General features: G+C 41.3%; 1 protein-coding gene across 1 annotated transcript; it reads right to left on the reverse strand.

Moving 5' to 3' along the window:
- Positions 1-1,596: 1,596 nt before the first annotated feature.
- LOC116828311 (gastrokine-1-like) lies at positions 1,597-10,988 on the reverse strand. The gene is made up of 6 exons (XM_032786454.2): positions 10,968-10,988; positions 8,023-8,076; positions 6,836-6,973; positions 4,105-4,212; positions 2,059-2,197; positions 1,597-1,822 (listed from the first exon to the last, which is right to left on the reverse strand). Exons 1-6 carry the CDS (start codon positions 10,986-10,988, stop codon positions 1,728-1,730), a joined length of 555 nt encoding a protein of 184 aa, XP_032642345.1. The 3' UTR covers positions 1,597-1,727.
- Positions 10,989-14,649: the final 3,661 nt, after the last annotated feature.

Consider the following 14,649-nt stretch of genomic DNA (forward strand, 5'->3'; position numbering starts at 1 on the left):
AAAATGCCTCAACATTGCTGGAAGGGTGAGAAGGTAGTTCATTCTCCACTCAGTCTTTGGGCTCTCTCTTGAGGGTGCCATCAAGAGGAGCTATTCAGTTAAGGGATTTCTAATGTGGACAGCTGTACTTTAGAAACTGGCCTGGGACAAGTGTTGGGTGAGAAATAGTCTTCCCGCCCTATGATAATTTTCCAAGATTTTGAAAAATTTTCCTACCCCAAATCAGGACAAAAAGTCAAAATCTTGAAAATTGTCATGAACTGACAAACCAATAAAAAACAAACCCAAAATGTTCAGCTTAATTGAAACTAGAGTGACCAGATGTCCTGATTTTATAGGGACAGTCTCAATTTTTGGGTCTTTTTCTTATATAGGCTCCTATTACCCCTCACCCCCGTCCCAATTTTTCACATTTGCTGACTTGTCACCCTACTTGAAACATTTTGCTTAGATCCATTCTAAAGGTTTTATTTCAATTTTGAACTTTTTAAACCCTTTCTTGTCTACATTTGTTAAAATTTGTAACTGAAAAGTCATTTCAACTTGAAAAACTGAAACTTTTCATTTCAAAAGCCAAAACTTTTCATTTCAACAATTTTGAAACTTTTTTTGCCAATAAAATTTCAAATTGGGAGATTCATCGAAACTATCCCCGTTTCACAAAGTTTTGTTGTTGACAGATAGGCATTTTTTAATAAGAAATATTTCAATGGAAAATTCTTGACCATCTCTAACTGGGACCTTCCACTTGTTTTATACTGGCCATGAAACAGCCTCCAAATGTTAATTATATGTGGTTATCACCACTGACACAGTCTGTTTTTGAACTGATAATGTAGATGTGAAAGTCTGCCTACATATTTCCAGTTCCTTGAGCCATCCAGTCCAGACATAGAAACTGGTTTCTATTAATTTATGCTTTATTACACTGGATTCTCAATCTATATAAGTCTCTGGTTATGTTGCTCAGGGGATGCTGGTTTAAAATCTGTTATGGTGCTAAGACTGAAAAAAGCCTTTAGGGAACTATCCTGCACAGTCCCCTAAGAGATGTGCTGGTTGCACAAAAATAAGATAGATAGATAGATAGATAGATAGATAGACAGATATTAGTCTAGGATTATTATTTAATTAAAAAGTATTTTAAAATAATTAATTTGCATGTATCTGGTTATCTTAATCTGAATTTGACTGTATAACTGGGTTTGTATTTTTACTGCCTGTGCACTCCTTTAAGACTCCCATGCTGTTACAACTGGAGAACCCACTACTACTGGAATGCTAGTGCTGTGAAAGTGAAAGAGCTTCTGGGCTGCTGCAGTTCTCCTAACAAAATGACATCAAACCTGTGTCTGTGGCTGTCCTTGGATTTAGGTCTATATCAATACACAGGTCCTCTGTCATTATACTTCCTGGCCAATATTTTTGAAGCAAGGTAGAGAATGAAAAGCAGAATAAGGCAGCAGTGTGGGGCATGACACTAGCATGGTGTTTTAATTTCCAGTCAATATCCTTTTTATTAAACTCTGAGAGGAAATAAAGAAAGTCAGGCACAATCCCTTTCATGAAAGCACTTTATTTAACAGTTGGAGGCCAGATTTGAAATCAAACAATGGAAAGTATGAAAAGGTGTATTTCTAAAAATAGAACTAAAGAGACAGATAAGGTGAACAGAGGATAAAAAACCCAATGCAATGGGGCTCCTGAATGATAACCAACAGCTAAGCTTAGCAACCTGAAATGTTGCCACACAGGTAAATGCCAAACAGGCCCAGGATTCCAGCATCAATACAGCCTTGAGATTCAAACAAAAGGGCTCTTCCTTTAAGGGAAAAAGAAAAGATGAGAAATGATTAGAATATAATGAGATACTTCAGAGATCAATTAATTATACTGCTTAGAGAGAAAGTGGTTTCCGAGAGCAGCTAAACAATGCCCTACAAATACAAGTTTCTCTAGCCCATTATCAATCTCATCCAGTCCACATTCAATGCAATAATCTATATTCCCCTTTTTCATGCATTATCATGTTCTAAACACTCAGGCAAAAGTGCTCACCCTGATCCTGTTGTGCGTAGTACGTAGGGACTCCTTTACAGAGATTGTCAATGGACGTTCCGAACTGGGCAACATTCCTGATGAGGGTCTTGGTAATCGAGAATCTCAGGAAAGGTGGTGGTGGCGTACCCTTGGCTGGCTATACCATAGCAGAATGTGAAGAATACAATGTTTAAGATATGTGTGAGTGTTCATTTGTGTCACCTGGATGTGTCGCCTTGACTCAGGAAAGCATCTTTACTACTGAGGTTTGAAAATGTTCGATCAAAACTGCTTTTTGACTGAAAACTGAGTTTTAGACTCAACGCAATTTTTCATGAAAAGCATCGTCACACTGGGATGTAGCTGGAGAGCTGAGCTACAGGAGTGGCACTAACAAGGAACAAGGAACCCCACTCCAAGATGCCAGTACTGGGGCTGATGTTCCACATCAGGAACAGGGAGCTGGAAAGCAGCCCAAGAGGCTCAGGCCTGGAGAGGGGCAGAAGAAGCTTTGGTCATGTTTAATTTTGCTTGTAGTTTTGAGTTCTACAGAGAGGCCCAGGGAGAAGCCCTGGGACCTGGTATTCTGCGAACAAAGAGTGCGATTCTGTTAAGTCCTGTTTGATTTGGAAAGACTTTGCTGGTGGCCCAGGGAGGAGCTGGGCAAAGGGGTTTTGAAGAGGCCAGCTGAGCAAAGCTAGCTTTGAGACCTGACCAGCTACAGCTGGGCTTCTGTTACCTCAAAAGGGGAGTGAACTTTAAGTGTGACCTGCCCAGAGGGCTGAGTCACCCAGAAGAAGACTGCAGAACCAGATTAGCTGATAAAGGGTATGCAAGAGCGGAAAGATTCCCTGCAATGCCACATCCTAACCTGAGGGGGGTGCTCTCGTGATGCATGTGCCCCATGACACACAAAGACCTTGAAACAAAATACATTTAGCGAGGAAACAACATTGATTTTGGGTCCCAGCAGAAGTAAATTCTTAAGAGATCCGCAGCTGGTGTAAATTAGCATAGCTCTCTTAAAGTCAGTGAAGCTGTGCTGATATTCACTAGCTGAGTAGCTGGTCTCAGGTCAGCCAGTTAGGGAATAGTACCAAAACCATGGGACTGTAGCCAGTCATACAGCTGGTTTATCAAATACTTAAAGGGATTCTCTGAGTGGGTAGTTATATAACAATCAATAGGGTGAAATTTACCCTTGTGTAGAGAGCCAGTAGGAAGCTTAGAAACCATTTATGACCCATATAACTCAAACAGAGTCCAAGTGGTGTTTAGGCCTCAGACTGGCCCTGTGCATAGGAGTGAATTTCACCAAGGCATTCATCAAATAATTTTTGAATATTGAATAAATTCATGAAAATTGCAGTGCATTTGTGGATATTTCGTGAATAAGGGGGGGAAAGTCCCATTCACTAAATAAACTGCTCATTGTAAGTTGTTGGCTCAGCTGAGAATCTGGCCCATGAAAAAGAAATAGATTGAAAATGCATTAAGATGAATACATGCCCAGGTTAACAGCATTCTATGTCTATCTCAGATAAGAATGTGCTATGTAATTGAAGAACAGCCTAACATGGTGTACATAGCGATATTTGAATAACATTTCAGAACTTACGCAAACAGCAATGCTAATGATACAAAACTAAACTGAAGAGGATAATGCAGCTTCTTAATACTGTCGTATTAATACAATGGGTGTGAACCTGTAGGTTCTGATCTTAGTTATGTCTATTTTGTACTGATGTACATTTTGGCATAACTCTGCTTTTCACTGATGTAAGTGAGAGAAGAGTCAGGCTCAGTATATGGAATACAATACCACATAGACCCAGATCACCATGCTTTTCTGTCCCATTGAGCATTTTAGAGAGTGTGGACGTGATTCTCTGCTCTTTTACACCAGTTTTAAACTGATGTGACTGCACTGAATTTAAGAGCTATGGACTCTTCCATTGATCCCAGTGGCAAAACTCCCATTGACTTCAGTAGGAGCTGTATTGTGCCCTATTTCTAAAAGGGTTTGTTTTGACTAACATTTCCTCATATGTATTGACCTCTCACCTTCTGGTCCTTGAACTTGCTGAGTTTCTCCAGACTTGGGAATGCATCTTTATTCATCTTTGCAACAATGCAAGCCCTCTTGTTGAACAGCCTGGTGGCAAAAAGTTCCTTAAAAACAAAGAAAAAACTGCTGACATAAATATTACATAACATTGAAGTGAATGATTACTTATCTGATTCTGTGTAGCACCTTTTAACTAAAACATTGCTCCACTGACGAAAGCGCTGTATCTTTTTTGCCTTAATCTCCTTCTGTTGTACTTTGTGCTCCTTTATGCCTATCTATGAATCAAATTTCATGGAGCCAAAAGATTCCAAAGTTCTTTCCAAATTGATACGCCAACTATATAGAAATTATTTCACCTGACTTTAAAATGTATCCATCACTAGAATAAAATAAAACGGGTCTTTAACTGCTAATAGCAACACTACAATAGCAGTTTAGGACAGGAAACAAATAAGAATAGTACATCTAACCAAATTAAGAAAAAGGGAATTCTCCCTCTTGGAATTTTAATATAAAAACTAATGTCATGGGATCTTTAATGACTCCAAGCGGTCAGAACCTCAGTTTTATAGATGATCTGAAAGTTGCTTGCAATTCTCCAGGAATTCATTGTGATGGCATATATTTTTGCAGATTTTTTATGTATTGTTGACGACTTGTCTACTTTAGAAGGTTGTACCAGTATAGTTAACGTGATAAAATCCTTGTGTGGACAAAGTTATATTGATATAAAGGTGCTTTATACTAGCACAGCTATTTGTGTACAGGAAGAGGAATAAGCTATCTCAGTATATGGCACCTTTATACTGGTCTTGCTGTTCCCACACAGAGGTGGCAGTGATACAACTATTTTGGTTGAAAAAAATCACACCCCTACAGAAATAGTTATATTGGTACAAAAAGTCCAACTGACCATGACTTGCATTTGTTCAACGTGCTGTCAGTCACAGACTGAAAACAATTTTGGATTAGACTGTGCAATTTATACAGAGTCTGTACATGTCCATGCAAGGGCTGATCAACCTCTGGCCAGAGGATATAAAGTACAAATGTGTAAAATACGGGATGGAACACTGAGGCCAGGTCTACACTGCGACTTTAAATCGGTTTAATGGCCGATATACCGATTTAACGCTGTATCCGTTCACAGGACGTCGTCATTAATATCGAGTTAAACGGCTCCTTAAATCGATTTCGGAACTCCTCCCAAACGAGAGGAGTAGCGCTAAATTCGATAGCGATAACTCGGATTAGGGTTCGTGTGGACGGAAATCGACGTTATTGGCCTCCGGGCGGCATCCCAGAGTGCAGCACTGACCGCTCTGGACAGCAATCTGAACTCGGATGCAGCGGGCAGGTAAACAGGAAAAGCCCCGCGAACTTTTGAATTACATTTCCTGCTTGCCCAGCGTGGAGCTCTGATCAGCACGGCTGGCGATGCAGTTTGAAATCGAAAAAGAGCTCCAGCATAGACCGTACGGGAGATACTAGGTCTGATCGCTGTATGGGGAGACAAATCTGTTGTATCCAGCTCCGTTACAGAACACGAAATGCCAAAGCGTTTGAATAAAAAACTCCAGGATACACAGCGCTGTGTGACAAGCGTAACGGGAAGCCAGAGACTCAAATGGACGCTCATGAAGGGAGGGAGGGGGTACTGAGGACTCCAGCTATCCCACAGTCCACAGCAGTCTCTGAAAATTATTTGCATTCTTGGCTGAGCTCCCAATGTCTGTAGGTTCAAACACAGTGTCTGGCGTGGTTCAGGGAACAGCTCCTCAGTTTATTTCCCCCCACCACCACGTGAAAAAAAAAAGGGAAAGATTGCTGTGCTATGGCGTTTGCTCAATGCACTCCGCGAAAAAGGCGCCAAAGGGTTGTCTGCTGCCTTCACAAAGGGAGGGGTGAGGCTGTACCCAGCACCACCCGGGGCAGTGTTTTCTGCCCCATCAGGCACTGTGCTCTCAACACGGAAGTGGGAACTATGGGATAGCTGAGGAACAGCTACCCACAGTGCACCGCTCCTGAAATCGATGGTAGCTTTGGACCATGGACGCAAACAATCGATTTCGGGATCCCACTGTGGACGCGCTAAACCAATTTTATTAGATCTGTTTTGTAATATCGGTTTAAGCTAATTCGAAATAATTGTGCAGTGTAGACGTACCCTGAGTCAGGACAAGCTGCATCTTTACATTTCAGGAGCCTGATCCAGAGCCCACTGATGTCCATGAGAATGTTTACATCGACTTCAGTGGACTTTGGGTAATGCCCCAGAGCAATAACTGATTAATATCTGGAGTCAGGAACACATTTCTCCTTGGCGTGTAGTAATTGACAAGTGGCTCCCATAGGTGGAGGAGGAGTAGGGGGTAAACCTTTGTCCATTCCAATATATCAACTGTGGTATATCAAGAGCAGCATGATACAGTGGCTACGACAATGCACCGGGAGTTAGGAATCTGAGGTCCCACTGAAGTAGATGGGGGCTTTGCCAAATGCTTCAGTGGAGCCAGGATTTCACCCCTGCGGTCCATCCCAGCTCTGCCACTGCTTTTGCTTTGTGACCTTGAGCAAATCGCTTCCCCGCTCTGTTCCTCAGGTTTCCCCATCAATAAAACAGGGATAGTGACATTTCCCTTCCATTTGCAGATCACTTTGGATGACAAGTGATGTAAGCACTCCATGTCATTATGAACACCCATGTTCTTACTGTATCCTGACCTTGTTATAGTCCCAGACTGCAGCCCAACCCTTCCAACCATTGTAGCTGTTGATATTGGCAATGTGGTCTTGATTGTTGATGTTCACGTTCTGGTGGCTGTTTCCACCGTCGTTTCCTTGGTTGTTTTCATTGACAGACTAAATGAAACAGAACAGCATGAATAACAATGATACAGTTTCACTGCAGTCTCACCCAGGGCAAAACAAGATTTCAATAAGAATTTGGTCTGGGTAAGGATTTTGGGACCTCATTTATATAGTAAATATTGAGTCAAATGCTCCCGTGTCACAAATTGAAATGAATGGGCCTTGCCAGTGTAACTGGGTGAAGAATTTGGACAGCTGTGCATAAGATTCTTTGCTCAACCTGTAGGTATCACTCATTAATATGAATGGGAATTATATTCATTCACTAAGGATCAAATCTTCAGCCATGCCTGAATTGCTGGACAGGGGACTGGGAAAGAAGCCTCTTCCCAAGCCATGAAGTAGCTGTGAGACCCAATGGATCAACCCATTTCCCCACGCTCCACCATGCAGGAACAATCACTATAAAATCCTCAGTCTTTGTGCATTCCTTCTGCTCCATCCCCTGCATTCTGCTGGGCAGGGGATCCCTGCAGAGGAGGCAGGGGATGTTCCATGCTGGTGCCTGGTGCCTTCCTCTTCTCTTTGGTTTGACAGCAGCATGATGATGATGCTGTCAAGGGGCCTTTCATGGCCCTGGAAAAGAGAGCAATATTTATCTCCCACTGCCAAATCATAGGTCAGTATGTGCCTCAGACACGTCATATTGTAATTTTAGGGGGAGGAAAGCCAGACCATAAATGAATACAAAGTACTTCAGATAACAGCGGGAAACCTGCAGAGTCTCTAGGGAGCTGCTATCAATTTGAATACTACAGTGCTGATTAAATCCCATTGCACAAACTGAGTACTTTAAGGCAGATTCTAATCTCACTTATACCAGTGTGAATCCAGAGTGACACCACTCCAGTGTGTTTACTCCAGATTTACACAAGCATAACCGTGATCAATATTTGTCCTTTTTACTCTCCAGCGTGTCTTATTTATATCAGAAGTATATTGTGGACTTTGCCCATTTCATGTTTTTTATTGTTTAAATATTGATTTTACTACTTGTTTCGATAAGCCATGCACACAGAAAAGTACTTGCATCCACTTACATCGTCCGCCAGGGCCTGAGTCAGGAAGAGTCCCAGAAGAGCACCAACGATTATCTGAAACAGAGACAAATCATGCAAAGTAAAGTCATGGAATTTCTGCACAATATGCAGCATCTCATAGACCATCACAAAGCAAGGAGTTCTTTCAAAATGACTCTAAACTTGCTCTAATGTTGGAAGTGTTCTAGTGTAATATACATTCACATGGCTAAATAACCAGCTTTTAGAAATAATTAAGGGTGAAATTTGTCCCCGTGCAGAGGGACAGCAAAAGGTCTATGTATTGCTGAAATCTTATTTATGCATTATTGTGAGTGCTTAAGTGGTGCATGGAGCTTATGATGAGTCTATGTCACCAGTAAGGCTATATTTTCAGAAGTAGTCTCTAACTTGGTTGCTTCCCTTTTTTAATGTCTGGTCCAATGCTCAAATTGGACATTCAAAATGATTATTTATTATTTGTATTACAGTAGCACATTATGACCTCAGTGTGCTAGGTGCTGCACAGACTTATAGTGAGAAACAGTCCCTGTCCCAAAAAGGTTTAAGTCTTAGTAAGGGACGCATTAAAAATTAGACACCCGTTTTGAAACACTGAACCTTAGCAATTCTATATTTGTAAGGCCAGGTCCTCAGCTAGCGTATATCTGCAAAATTACACTGAATCCAAAGCATGAGATTCTGGCCCCACTGAAGTCAGTGCGAATTTTGCATCAATGTCAGAGGGGCTAGGATTTCACCTAAAGACTGTCTATGCAAACTGCAAGCAGACCCAGCTGTCTGGGAGTTCCCCTTGAACAAGGGGAATCCATGGGCAGTGTACAGCTGTGGTAGTAGTTCTGTGCAACCCTGTGTATTCCCTGGCATATGGATGATGGTGAGGAAGAGTGATGTGGCCAGAACTCCCTCCACTTTAGAGTTCTTTAGGTGTCACAATGGTGCATTAAAAATATAGACAACTAGTATACATTAGAGCAGCCTTGAGGCTGCTCTAAGCTTAAGTGAGTAGTTGGGGACTAAACTGGCCCTAGGCAGCATTGCAAGCTGCAAAGGTATCATAAAGCAACTTTTACTTCCCATCTCTCACCCTGAAATGATCAGAGGATCAGGCCCTATTTCCATGTTTTTCTCTTTTCTGTTCCTCTTTCTTTTTAACATAGACTCAAACATAAACATAATAATTATAATAGAATTAACAATTATTGCAACCCAAGCATAAAATGTATATTTTACATGGTGTATATGTATATATGCATGTTCAATACAATATAAAATAAAACAGAAAGTATAATGTTACAATATTCACAACATTGAAATAGTGTTGCAATACAGAATATACTATATTTGAATAACTGATACATACACTTCATTCTCAGTACATATCCCATTAGTGTTTTCTTAATTATTACAGTGTGGTTATTCAATGCGGGCATCCAGGGAAGCATAATGGACAAATGTACCTATCACTGAAACAGAGGGAAAAACACCTGTTGACTCTTGTAGAACCAGGGCGTGGCCCAAGCAGTATAAATTCATAACAGAATCCATGTCCATCTAAAAGCTGACTCTGATCTCACACTGATTCTCCTGCCTTCAGTACAGTTACTCCAGATTCTAAAATCTTGTTGAGGAATTGTTTTGGGAAAGGAAGTTTTATGGCCTGTGTTATGCAAGAGCTCAGATTAGATGATCACCGTGGTCCCTTCTGACTTTGGAATGTCTGATCAATGCATCCACCAGGACATCAGTGACAAGATGCATATTAAGGAGATCAGTCAGACACGCTGAGTCTTAGGGGATGAGGGTTGGATGGCTTAGGTGATTGTTAATGGAACACAGAACCCTCCACTTCAAAGGGTCTGATCCTTCGCAGCTTCACTCAGGTCAGTAATGATCATTCATGAGAATAATCGCATTGACTTTATGAATGAGAATTACTCATCACTCTAAATATTGTAGGACCTGCCATTACCAGTTCAAATCTAGTCTTGCTTCGTGGTTCTATGTGAAATCAGCTGACAGTCCAATTCCTAGAAAACAGGCTTCTATATTGCATAAATAACCACCACAGCTGCTACCGCGGGAACCTTTACTGGAAGTGTCAACATAGCACCTAAGTACTGAATGCTCCAGGGGGCTGAGCAATTTGCCCTTGATGGTCCGGAGACACTAACTACCCATCTCAGATGATCATTCCCAGTTACATTTGAGGCCCATTGGGAGGACAATGGAGGGGAAGCTTCCATTGCTTCTGTACCTGCTCTAGAGATAACCAGATGACTTCAATCTCTGCTAGCACTCTCAGGGTTGCACCTTTTAAATTTACTGCAAATAGACTTTAATAAAACAGACTTTAAAATCCCTCTGTCTGGTTTGAGCTAGATGCCCAGCATTGTAATGCCATAAAAAAGCAGAGCAATTCCTTTACAGTAATAATTTAATAAGCATCATATTGAAGATAGAATGCACCCATGAGTAACCTAATATCCATCACACTAAAGGTAGAAAATATACTTACTAGGTTCTTCATTTTGTCCTCAGGGTGATACTCAAAGAAACAGCTAGAAAATGCCTCAAGTTCACTGCATATATAACTATATATATACTTCTCTTATCAGCAGCTAGGAGGTGTATGGAGATAGGAAATCTTCAGCACCCTAGAATGATTAAAGTTCTTTCTCTATCTCAGTGAGCATTCCTGATGAACAATCTAATCTTTTGTCTTACATGGACTAATTAATGACCGGTTTTAAAGTCAGCCTCCTCCATCTCTAGCGCCAAAAAAAATAAATAAAAAAAAAATGACTCAGCTTAATGTATTGAGTATTATTTGCCCATGGTGCAGTGCTCTGAGATAGCCACCTAGGGGATCTGTTTAAAACAGAAAAAAGACTGAGAATGTGACGATGTCAAAACTACTCTCTTTTTGGCTGAAATTCACATACCTGCAGGGAGCTCACAGTCATTATGTCTTATGGAGTCTTGCCCTTTGCAACACCCTTGATTTCCCACTGGGCCAAATCTTGAAGTCTCTTACATAGGCAAATCTCTGATAGAAATTAGTGGTCTGAATAAGGATGAGGCCTATTGACTCTAATGGGAGCAGAGGGTATGTAGCACTTTGCAGGAGTCAGTCCGTACTTTGCAAGTTCAGGCCTATATAGCGCTTTTCATCTTCAAAATGCTTCCCGAACGATGTTGATGATGATCATAATTTATTATGGCAGTGCATAAGGACCGATTCAGGCCCATTGATTTAGACCTTGAACACCTGGTCCCTGCCCCAAAGAGCTTACAATCTAAACAGACAAACATGGCCACAGTGTGGGGCAAAGGAATAGAATACACAAGCAGAGCAAACACTGCAATGGCAACAAATTTCATATTAGTTCTATGTTTTGGGGAAAGTAGGTTTACTTAGCAAGGGATAGGCTTTAAATCTGTCCTTACAGCACCCACGGGATTCATATAAGTGAAGACAGTTATCCCCATCTATGCAATGGGAAAACTGAGGAAAGAAGATTAAGTGATTTCACCAAGTCTTCAGAGGAAGTCGGTGTCAGAGCTGGGATTAAAACTCAGGAGTTCCTAGTTCTATTTTCAGCCCAATACACCATAACTCTTTCTCTCTGGCTTCAGAGTAGCAGCTGTGTTACTCTGTATTCACAAAAAGAACAGGAGTACTTGTGGCACCTTAGAGACTAACAAATTTATTTCAGCATAAGCACATCCAAAGAAGAGAGCTGTAGTCCATGAAAGCTTATACTGAAATAAATTTGTTAGCCTCTAAGGTGCCACAAGTACTCCTGTTCTCTCTGTCTTAAATTTCTCCATCTAATCATACTAAAAAGAAAAGGGACACATTTTCATGGTGGGAGGGATACCGAGCTGCAACCCCCACCTTTTTAGAAGTGCCCATCACAGAATCATGAATGGGAGACACAGATGAATAGCTTCCAATTATAAATAAACCAATGCAGTGCTGTGCAAGGACATGCAGGCAGTACAATGCAACATTGTTCATATATACTGTGTCCTGAGATGCTTTGCTGGATGGATCTGCTCTAAGCTTCAGGCTGAACTTTTTTGTTCGCACAGATGGAGGCAAGATTTTTGTAGTGCTCAGAAAGAATGTCTAGAGTGTGTGCGGTGCTGAAAGGCCTGACAGCAATGGGCCGACCTGGGGAATATCAGGGTGGAAATGGAATGGCTGGAAGAGTGTTTCCTTTCAGCATATATCTGCTGGATCAGAAGAGATGTGAAGGAACAAGGTGGGGAGATTGTTAACAAGCACTATCGCCTCTTTCTGGAACATTGTAGTGAGAGAAGAGCCTGACCTCTGCTCCCCAGCTATCTCGCTTGTGTCAATTCCCCTGTCCACTAAGCGTGGCTTTGTTCATTACTCTTTAGGTTATTTCTTCTGAACTTTAAAATTACAGCAAGCAGTATCAATGACATTGCTTTTAAAGGTGCAAGGCCAAATTCTCCATCGGCTACAGTGCAAGCAGCATGACTGAAGTGAGTGGGGCATGAATCACTGCTGCCTATGTGGTCACACCTCTAGTAAAGGCAGGGGAGCCAAATTTAGTGTTTGAGGTCCATATCCGCAAAAGTATTTATGCTCCTCAGTTGCCTGTAGATGTTGATCAGTGGAAGTTGTTCCTTCTGACACCTGGGCTGAATTTGGTTCAATTGAGCTCTGCCTGGTTATCCCAGGGGTGAATTTGACTCACCATAGCTGTTAATTACTGGTCAGACACTAGACTGGGCTCTGCCTACCTGTGTTTTAATAGTGTACTCATCTCTGCCCCATCTGAATGCCTAGCAGGGTCTTTCACAGAGTAGTCAGAATTGCTGTGCAGTCTGCATATTGTCACAGCCAAGACTTGACCAGACTGCCTCTAGGTGTCATCTCTGCCTGCAGATCCCTGGTGCAGAATCAGGGTTCAAGACAGTAAGACCTGGGCTAATCTCACGGCAACTGACGACGGCTCTTTGTCTATTGTCCTGAGGAAACAATGCAAGTGATAGTGGGATTATAAGAGACAGAGCAAGAAACTGAAATAGTGCAAATCTGTTGTTTCAATTTTAACATGAAATGTTATTGATTTTGTTTTAAAAAAATGGATTTACAGCACAGCCTATAATGTGTGCACAATCACACTGCACATCTGAATAACTGACCTATATAACATATGCTGCAATTCACATGTGTCCACCAGATAGCAGATACATATTCCCAAAGGGCTTGGTCCTGCTTTCCTTTCTCCTGTTATTGGGAGTTTTGCCTGAATATGGAGTTTAGGAGTAGGGCCTAAATCAGCCCATGACATACATATAGCTATATTGGGCTATAGAGGAGCAGGCCTTCCGTTATAGTCAAGGAACAGACAGAGCTAGTCAGAGTACACATGCAAAGATGGCATCAAACTTACCTTTGCACTCCCCTGATCCTGGGGACAAAACTAAATAGAAGGAAGCATTATCATCCCATTTTTGCAGAGGGGGAACAGTGGCACAGAGTCTCAAAGGTAGTTAGGTACCTAGTTCCCATTTAAACCAAGAACCTTTGAGGGTATAGGCCACTGAGATTGATGGCAAGTCTGTGACAGAGCTATGGACTCAATCTAAATCTGCTGAGCCCTCAACTAGTGCCTTAACAAGACAAGCTCTCCTTTCTACATTAAATGTACTTTTCTTCATAAAAATGGCAAACTCAAAAGTAGGGGGCTTTGTCCTCTGAGAAAGCAATACTCCCCAATCAAATATTAACAAGCCTTTAGTGTACATTGTCTATTAGTTTTGAAGGCTGTGCTGTATATTCTGTAGATTTGTGTTTGGAATGCAAGCCAATGGTGAAACAAAGAGCTTCAGTGAAAAGCTCCTAGATACATTATCATGCTACCATTTGGTTTGGCTTGAGAGAGGGAAGATAAAGTGTTCTGAGTTCTGCCCCTTTTGTACTCAAACATGGAAGGAATTTGATCCAACTTTTCTTGATCTCTTATTTTAAGCTTAATTTAATTTATTTTAAGTCTTATTTTAAGGTATTTGGGTTTGTTGTCAAGTGTGTTATTGTCTGAAAAATGATGTTGCAGAGTCATATTTATCCATTTCTGCCACTTCCCAATTGAATTGGCTGAGGTTACTAGTCAAAAGATGATTTTTCTAATAACCAGTGCTGCAAATTTCACCAGCAAGCTGAGGGGCAGGCCCTGAGCAGGGGAAAATCAGTGTAGTTCTGTTGAAGTCAATGGAGTAATACAGATTTACACCTGTTTAAGATTCCGGCCTTGAAACTCCAGCTGGGCTATTTCTGCCTCTTACCCAAATAGCAGTCAGAAAGATTCTGCAATCAGAACTTAACTAACAATTTGCTGATGATATATGAGCCAGAATAGAATCCAGCTCCCTCTCGTGTAGCTGAATTGTGTCTGAGGAGTTAAAGCTCACTTATCCTTAGTGAGGCATTTGACCTCACGAGGGCATAGAGTAGAACTGCATCTCCGCAGGTAAAGTTAAGCATGCTAGGCATTTGTTTCAGACAAAGAATGATTGTAAATCCATTTAATCATCATACATCATTAATGGCTCTGAACCTTTCCCATGCCAGGTCCCCCCAAACCC

The sequence above is a fragment of the Chelonoidis abingdonii genome, chromosome 2, assembly GCF_003597395.2.
Source record: "Chelonoidis abingdonii isolate Lonesome George chromosome 2, CheloAbing_2.0, whole genome shotgun sequence".
NCBI classification, from domain to species: Eukaryota; Metazoa; Chordata; order Testudines; family Testudinidae; genus Chelonoidis; species Chelonoidis abingdonii.

What these genes read in the sequence shown, in the direction of transcription:
- LOC116828311 (XM_032786454.2), bottom strand. Translation starts at nt 10,988, where the DNA reads ATGACTGTGAGCTCCCTGCAG. An exon ending in TGACTGTGAGCTCCCTGCAG is followed by an intron (nt 8,077 to 10,967) that starts GTATGTGAATTT and finishes TCTCTGTTTCAG; the next exon opens with ATAATCGTTGGTGCTCTTCT. An exon ending in CTCAGGCCCTGGCGGACGAT is followed by an intron (nt 6,974 to 8,022) that starts GTAAGTGGATGC and finishes TGTTTCATTTAG; the next exon opens with TCTGTCAATGAAAACAACCA.